This window comes from Cotesia glomerata, linkage group LG9, assembly GCF_020080835.1.
Source record: "Cotesia glomerata isolate CgM1 linkage group LG9, MPM_Cglom_v2.3, whole genome shotgun sequence".
NCBI classification, from domain to species: domain Eukaryota; kingdom Metazoa; phylum Arthropoda; class Insecta; order Hymenoptera; family Braconidae; genus Cotesia; species Cotesia glomerata.
Genome location: NC_058166.1, coordinates 6,081,455 through 6,090,533, shown reverse-complemented (window position 1 = coordinate 6,090,533; position 9,079 = coordinate 6,081,455). Strand labels below are relative to the sequence as shown.

At 30.0% G+C, this 9,079-nt stretch overlaps 1 protein-coding gene across 1 annotated transcript; it reads left to right on the top strand.

Annotated features, from left to right (window-relative positions):
- Positions 1-359: 359 nt before the first annotated feature.
- Positions 360-1,592, top strand: LOC123271752. The gene has a single exon (XM_044738150.1). The coding sequence runs from the start codon at positions 360-362 to the stop codon at positions 1,590-1,592; it is 1,233 nt and encodes a 410-aa protein (XP_044594085.1).
- The last annotated feature ends 7,487 nt before the right edge of the window (positions 1,593-9,079 follow it).

Here is a 9,079-nt window from a genome sequence, read left to right as displayed (position 1 = left end):
AGAGCCACGGAAATTTCCGTGGAGGGTGCCAATAGCAGCACCGTTACCTACCAGTCGCCGTCAAGTCTATACATACCCTTCAACTAAAGATTGTTGATCAGGATGGACAACTAGTTAATTTCCGTGGTGAAACGATTACAATCAGACTACATATAAAGTCAATATAATGGGAATAGTGTTTGATAAGAAGATTGGTGGCGGCTATAAAACATCATCATCATGGCTGAAGTCAATCAGTCGTCGCAAAGCATCTCAAGTGTTGACATCTCAGAACGTACAGTTCCTCAAAAGCCTTGGATTAAAATTACGTGGAAAATTGACAAAATAAAGAAGATAAATTTGTGCTGTACTGTTTCACCATGGCTGAAATCTTAGATATTCAAAAACCAATCTTCTTTGATGAATCAGTTTCTCACTATGAAGTTCACGCACATTTACCGTATACTTTATCGACATTAAATAATAGTGATGAAATTAGAATCAGCATTCAACATCAAGATCTGTGTATTTTACCAAGCAAAAGTTCATTACACATCTGTGGGAGATTTGTTAAAGAAGATAACACAGCTGTAACAGAATCTATGGAATTAGTCAACATGGCTATTTGTCATATGTTTGAGGAGATACGCTATGAACTGAATGCTGTAGAGATTGATAGATGTAAAAATGTTGGTATTACAAGCCTTATGAAAAATTATGTATCGCAGAGTCCAGGACGGGTGAATATTATGGAGAACGCGGGTTGGCTAACACAAGCAGCTAATAAATTAACCGATGCTGATGGTTATTTTGATATATCTATACCGCTAAGTTTCATATTTGGATTCGCTGAAGATTACAATCGTATTATTATTAATGCTAAACATGAATTGATACTCATAAGATCAAATGTTGACACGAACGCATACATTCATAAACCAGCTACTGCACAAGCCGTTGCTGAAAGAGTGAAGATTGTTCTCAATAAAGTGGTGTGGAATGTTCCATACATTACAATGTCTGATCAGCAAAAAATTCAAGCGCTAAATTTCATCACTAACGATCCAGCGATTTCAATGAGTTTTCGAACATGGCAATTTTATGAGTATCCGATGCTACCAAGGACCACGAAGCATGTCTGGCCAATCAAAACTTCTACACAGCTTGAAAAAACACGATATGTAATTTTAGGATTCCAAACTGCACGGAAAAATGTTGTAACGAAAGATGCTAGCAAATTCGATCATTGTAATATTAGAGATGTGAAACTATTTCTGAATTCTCAAAGTTACCCATATGGAAATTTAAATCTTAACATTGCTAGAAATCAGTTTGCTTTAATATATGATATGTATACTAATTTTCAAGTTTCATACTATAATAAAGATCCGGAACCATTATTATCAAAAGCTAAATTTCTAACTGACGCGCCGCTCTACATTATAGATTGCTTGAAGCAAAATGAATCAATCAAGTCCGGGCCTGTTGATATACGAATTGAATTTGAATCGGAAAATCTGTTTCCTGATCATACCGCGGCATACTGTCTAATATTACATGATCGTATTATAGAATATAATCCAATAAGTAGTACTGTTAGAAAAATAACATAAATTTGTATAGAAATGCAAGTGAAATAAAAAATTTTAAATTTAATAAACGTTTATTCAATCAATCTCATATTACATAAGTATTTGTTTATTATTATTATTATTATTATTATTATTATCCCAGTGAACACATGACTTCAATATGACGTCATTTATAAGTCATAGGAATGTCACAATATTTTACGTAAATATGACGTAAAATTGACCTGTCTTGTAATCCAATTATGATGTAAAAATATATGATATATTTTTGACATCATACTGATGTAAGTTTATTACTTCTCTATGATGTAACGGAAATGAGTTCGATATTACGTACAACTGACATAATATATAAACTACAATATTACGTAACATTAATGCCATCATTGTATGTCATAACGACGTAAGTTTAACATCATGCGTTTACATCAGTGACAAGTCACGGCTGTACGTAATCTTGACGTAAGTTTAACATCATGCGTTTACATCAGTGACAAGTCACGGTTGTACGTAATCTTGACGTAAGATTAATATCATGTGTTTACATCAGTGACAAGTCACGGTCTTACGTAATACCGATACCATCTGTGAGTCATTATTTAACATCAATAATTTGTCACAATTGTACATAATACTGACGTAATTTGAAAGTCATTTTCTAAATCAGTGACAAACGATTATTTTCCATAATATTGATAAAATTTGGGGGATGTATTTTTTTAATATTATCGATTGATCAAAATTTATCAAATATAAAACTTCTTCAATAAGATGTCTAATTTACAATTAATCGCTAAATATTAGTGAAAATTGGTTTAAAATTTAGTAAGAATCAGAAAGAGGTAAACAGCTGATTTAAGCTGGTACCTTGCAAATTTAAGTCCGCTCTTAATAACAAAAATTTATAATTTATAATATTAATGAATATATCTAACATATTAGCAAATAACATACAAAAATATTGTTCATTTACGTTTTTAAGAAAAAACATACAAATTAAATACATGTGGGATATAAACTTTTTATATCTTTGATTGTATGTTTCCATACACTGCAGAAAAAAAATCTTGACTCAAAGGTAAATTTCTTTGGACTAAGAATATATTAGAGATGACTGAAAATTTCGTGAATGAAGTCAAAATATCTTGACACTAAAACACTTCTTGCTCCAATATAACTTCAGCCTCCGTCAAAATTTTCTTGGTGCAAGAAATACTTTTTTTTCGTTGCATATGTTTCTCACTTATATTTTTTCCATGAATTTAGGTACTTTTATCCATTGTAAAAATATTTTCGACTTCATTCAGTATAAATGATTTGGTGTGAAACTGATAACAAAATACCGAGTTCAATTTATGTGGCATGAACTCTAAATTTTTAAACCGTCAAGCGAGTAAACATATAATTTCTTATGATTTCGCGTCAAGAAATTAAATGTCAGTCATTTAAATATTGCACTATTACTTGAAAAATAATTTTCTGACATTAGTGCTGCTACTTATGAAACATTGTATTTGAAATAATTCAAACAGTTCCATGATTGTTATTGACGAGACTAATAGTATTTTACACAGTAAAAAATTTCGCGTCATTGCGTCAAAAACTTTAGTGTTAAAAATTTTTGTGTTAAATATTTAACTTTTTTAAGTGTAAATTTAATATTTATTAAAATTAAAAATTTTTTTACTGTGTACATCAAGTTTCATAATGTTGTTAGTATGTTAAATTAAAAAAATTCAAATTTCGAAAAAAATTGAAATTAAAAAGAAATATAGATTAAAAAAATGGTATACTTAAAAGAGTTGAAATTAAAAAAAAAATCTAAATTTTGTAAATTGAAATTTTGAAGAAGAAAAATCCAAATGAAAAATACTAAATTTTCGGAAAAAATTAAATAAAAAAAAAATTCGAGTCTTGAGAAATCAATAAGTATTAAAAAATATTCAAATGACACGGATACATCGTTTACTCTGAAAAAATTTCACTCTGTGAAAGTTCTCTGTGTCCGCAGAGAGTCTAAAGTTCTCTGCGTCCGCTTTTAGACGAAAATTTTTGAAAGTGTAAGATTCAATCAATTCTTATGAAAATTTATAAATTGCCTATTCATTACCACAAGTTTCACTAGAGAGCCTTTTATAAGAGTTTTACAAAGTTTTATAGAACTTTATAAAATTTCATGAGTTTAATGAAATTTTATAAAATTGTATAAATTATTAGACTTGAATTTTTATACAATTCCAGCTCTTAAAATACATTTAATCTCAGAAAAATTATGAAATAAGCATTTTTTCGTCATGTAAGGCTTATCACATAAGTTATTTACTTCGTAACATGAACCGTTACTTGGACAAGTGAGCAGCGTTCCAGACTTCGATACGTGAGGACCCAAGTTCGAGCCCAGCATATTTCAGGATTTTTTCATCAAGTATCAACATATAAATAGTGTTTCAAACTTTGTAATAAGTCCACAACACTATAATTAATTTCAAAATTGCCATCTTTTTATTTTTGAGAAATTTTTTTTTTAATATTTTTTCTGAGGTACAATTCTTACATCACTTACATCACTTTTACGTCATAATGACATCATTATCATGATATAGACATCACAGGTATGTCATATTGACGTCATAAATGTCATTGAGACATAATACTGACGTCATGACTACGTCATATTTTTACGTCAGAATCTTACGTCAAGAAGTGTGAAATAATGAGTCATATATGACTCATTCGTGACTTGTATCTTACGTAAATCCTGACATAGCCCAATGTCATTTTGACGTCACATTGACGTAAACGTGTTTACTGGGTATTTAAAGATAATTATCATAGACAAGTCATACAAATTATTTTTTTCGTCTACACTCATAACAATTTTTCTTGATTGGGTACAGCCAGATACCGCAAACATCTTGATCGGGTTTTTCTTCTTCTTGAATTTGGTAATGCTCCTTGCAGTACTTATGATCCTCAATTAATTTATTTTTCTGTAGATGATCTGGTAGTTTATCCCAAATCCAAACAAAAACAGTTTCACTGTAAAAAATTGCGCCAAGTCCACGTTCATAAAACTCATCTCAATAACATTTGCACTTTACAAAAAAAATTAGGCTCGTTTTAATAATTTTTATTCTCTACAAAAAGATGTGAAATACAAAAAAAATACCAAGAAACCGTCATAATGTTGAAAAAATTGAAAAAAAATTTGTTGAAAATTAGAAAATAAAAAAAAAATTTTTTTATCGTACTTGGCGCGCGTTAATTAAGTACCCCAAATTTTTTCGGAAGAATTTCAACTCAAGAAAAATCGATTTCGCTTGTATATATATAATCATATTATATATTTATATAGATTTCATTAGTCAAGGATACTGAACTCATTGAAAACATTGCTTAGTGTATTAATTATCAGTTTTAGTGAAAAAACCCGTTCTTAAAATTTTTTTTAGATCTTTAGTGAGAACAACTGTAAATATGGTGGTGTGTTCAAAAAATCTGAAATTATATAAAATTTTTGGATTCATTTTTTTTCAGCTTCGTCATTAATCTTTAATGAAGAACCTTATGCAATATAAAAGTTTGATATTGCTTCGTTTAATTGTAATTAACACATTTTGATTGGAACTCACACCGCATTGTCCCAATTAAGTCGGCCATATGTTTTATTTTTTAGTAAACACAATTCTCACAATGCAACCGACCCAACGTATGCATGCGTATCGACTTATATGTAGTTTGCATAACTGCGTATGACATGTCAATTTTACCTAACTTTTGTAAAACTTATTATGAAATAACATAGGTTGACTTACTTATAAATTTCTCAGCATTAAAAGGATGTTTATTTATCCTGAAAAAATTTGGGGTACTCAATGACGCGCGCCAAGTACGATAAAAATTTTTTTTTTTATTTTTTAATTTTCAACAAATTTTTTTTCAATTTTTTCAACATTATGACGATTTATTGGTATTTTTTGTATTTCACATCTTTTGTAGAGAATGAAAATTATTAAAAACGAGCCTAATTTTTTTTGTAAAGTGCAAATGTTATTGAGATGAGTTTTATGAACGTGGACTTGGCGCAATTTTTTACAGTGAAACTGTTTTTGTTCGGATTTCAGTATTTTTTGTAATTATAATAAAAATTGACAATTTTAATTTAATACATTTCCGGTGGCAAACTATCCCCTTTAAGCTATAGTTCATGTAAAAGTTATTCTTGCGTCGCCTGGCGTGTGTAATTGCAAGCTGTCAAATATCTTTTTTTCACTGTAGTTTCCCATCTATTATAAGATTAGCATGCATCCTTATATTATTTAGTCTCTGGCCGTCCGCTTTTTACATAAGAAAAAAGTTAAAATCTAAAAATCAGGGTCGCTATAGTTTGTGCTGATTATTTTTAATAATTTCAAATAGAAATTATAAAGATAATTGATAATAATCAAGTAATACGCGTAATAAAAGCATGAACTACTATTATAAAATATCATATAGAAAAAAAATCAAAATAAATTTGAAAAAAAATTTGTAACCTCAAAAAACCGTTCTGCTTATGGTATATACACACTCGGTAGTCTGGCTTGAGAATGGAACTTGGCGCCAGACTCTATCGAGTCTGTTGATTTTTTCATTTTTCTATTTTATATCTTTTTGTAAAGAAAAAAAAAATTTTTTTTTCCTTAATAGTCTTATGAACGTGGACTTGGCGCGATTTTTTTTGCAGTGAAACTGTTTTTGTTCGGATTATAATTACTATTATTGTTGTTGTTATTATGATTACCAGAATTATTTATTGTTATTATGATATTGTTGTTAGTAAATGACACAATGTATCGAACGCATAGTTATGTTACGTATTATCAAGAGATTAAGATTATTTAAAACCCGCCGAATTGAATGACAGTGCCATCTACAGGCAACAACCATGAGATTATAGAATGTACACTATCTTCAATAAAAATTCCCCAGACACTGAACAGCTAGTTTATCCCAAGAAAGTAGAACTCGAACAACGTTTAGTCTGTTGTGTATTTAGACTGGTTAATAAATATTATGTAAGAAATATCATCGTTTCAAACTTCGCTCAATTAACAAGTAGTGCCACCTACAGGCAACAATCATCAAGACGTTTGTAGTATCTGTACATTGCTCGAACAGAATTACTCAGATCTTGATAAGCTGACTTTTCCGAAGAAAGCAAAATCAAACAATTCTAGCTCTTTTAGGGCCAGTTTTTCAAATCAAGATAAAATTTTATCCAGGATAAAATTATGATGCCAGTATATTTATATATATGAAATATATAGATATATTTTATCATTAGATAAAATTTTATCCTAGATTGAAAAACTGGCCCTTAAATATTGACTCTAGTTGATGAATACAACTAAATGAAAAGAAAGTATATTTAGAAAAATACGAATGGAAAGTTATTTAATAATTAATTCTAGGGATTTTATATTAAAAAAAATATTTTAACAATTTTTGTTTTTAAAAAAATTTTTAATTCAAAGTTTGTATTTTTCCCGCAAAAATTGAATGTTTATAAAGCTTTAATATAAATCATTTAAAGTATCACTTTTCGTACAATATCTAGCAGCATTGATAAAATTTTATATCAATAAGCCGCGAACATTCTTTAGCTTAGATTGATAAACTAAAGGATCAATTGTAAGCTTTTAATTTTACATATTTTTTAATAAAATTTTTACATTTTTAGTAGATTTCATAGAAATCTAACTATTGCAATGGTCCTCATGACAAAACTTTTGAAAAATTTTGCTATATTCCGACTTAACTCGACGAGCTGAGTCAGAAAATACGTATGGTTCAAAAGTTTATATATGTATATATATATATATATATACGATATAACGCGGCTTGTCACCACGATAGCGTCGTCAATTTACAATGGATCTCTACCAAACTCAACATACTTATTCTACAGATAGATACTGAAGTCAAGTTCGAAGATGAGCTTAATCGGTCAAGTAATTTAGAAATGCCATGATTTCAAAATTTTCAAAATCATAAAAATTCATATTTCTTCACTTTCTTACTCGAATAACTTTTGAATGGGATCACTTATTGAAATTCTGTAAAATACATCTGGAAGCTCTTTAAATAAGCTTCAATTTGAGTACTCTATCATATGTGTAGTCTCAAAATTATGTCCTATTCCGCTATGCCAATTATGAAATTTTTAGTAGATTTCATAGAAATCTAACTATTGCAATGGTCCTCATGACAAAACTTTTGAAAAATTTTGCTATATTCCGACTTAACTCGACGAGCTGAGTCAGAAAATACATATGGTTCAAAAGTTTATATATGTATATATTATGACGTTATTTTTTTAACCGGGGTCTATTTAAAATGAACGTCACTAGCGCCAACGGATTTTTTGTGATTTTAAGTCGATATTCCAAGGCCAAAATTTTATAGAAAATAATTGAGAGGATTAAAAGTAAGTCTTTAGCGAGTCTTCAGTGAGTTCTTAGCGAGTCTTTAGTGAGTAGAGCCCGAGTGTAGATGCCGAGTAACGAGGAGCTACAGTTTTAGTGTGAATTTAGAGAGTTACAGTTACAGTCGAGCTTTTGAGATTTTTGAAATTAGAGTCAGTTTTAGAGTCAAGTTTTTGAAAAATATAGAGGTCGAGTTATTTATGGGTTTTATTGAGTTATTTTGAGTTTGTGGGTTTTGAATTTTTAGTTTTGAGTTTCGAATTGTAAGTTTTGAGTTATTGAGTTTGGAGGTTGCAGAGTATGTGGGTAAATCAGCGTTACCGAGGAGCGGGACTATAAGTCACCCGGTTTCGTTTGATGTGAGACGTTGGTCTAACCCTTTGACACTTCCGGGTGGAATGCCTAGGTCTGGTTGAGCCGCCAGCGCTCCAATGTAGAGGAACATGACGAAAGCATATGGGATCAGTTTGAGTTACGTTTACGTTTACGTTTTTCGTTAAGTTTTTGTTACGTTTAAGTTACGTTTTTGATATTTTAATTTTGAGTTTAAGTTACGTTTTGAGTTACGTTTTTGGTTTCGATCCCAGCAGTAGTCAGTTCCCGGAGAGCATCCACTAAAGGAATATCCGTACTCCGAGCCTCAATTGTTCGATTTAGAGATTAAAATGTTTATGGGGATTAATTGAATATAGAAATTTTAGTTGGGAGTGAGTCACGTTTAAGAATACTTGAGTTTTAGATTTTGTTAAAGATAGTTGGATTTTAGATTTTGTTAAGGAGAGTTGAGTCTTAGACCTCGTAGAGGACAGTCGAGTTGGAGAGTCGCCTCTGATCACTTCAAGTGATCGGATGTGCGTATTATTGCAGCTACAGGTTAAGAGTTTAGTCTCTTGCATTTTAGTTTACGTTACAGAAATGAATATAGTTATGAGGTTTATTTAAGTTAGTATAAAAAGTTACTCAGCATCGGCATTGTTTATATCAGGTATGATTTTAGTTTATTTATTGTAATTTGAGCGTTAATAATTTAGTTTTTGGTCT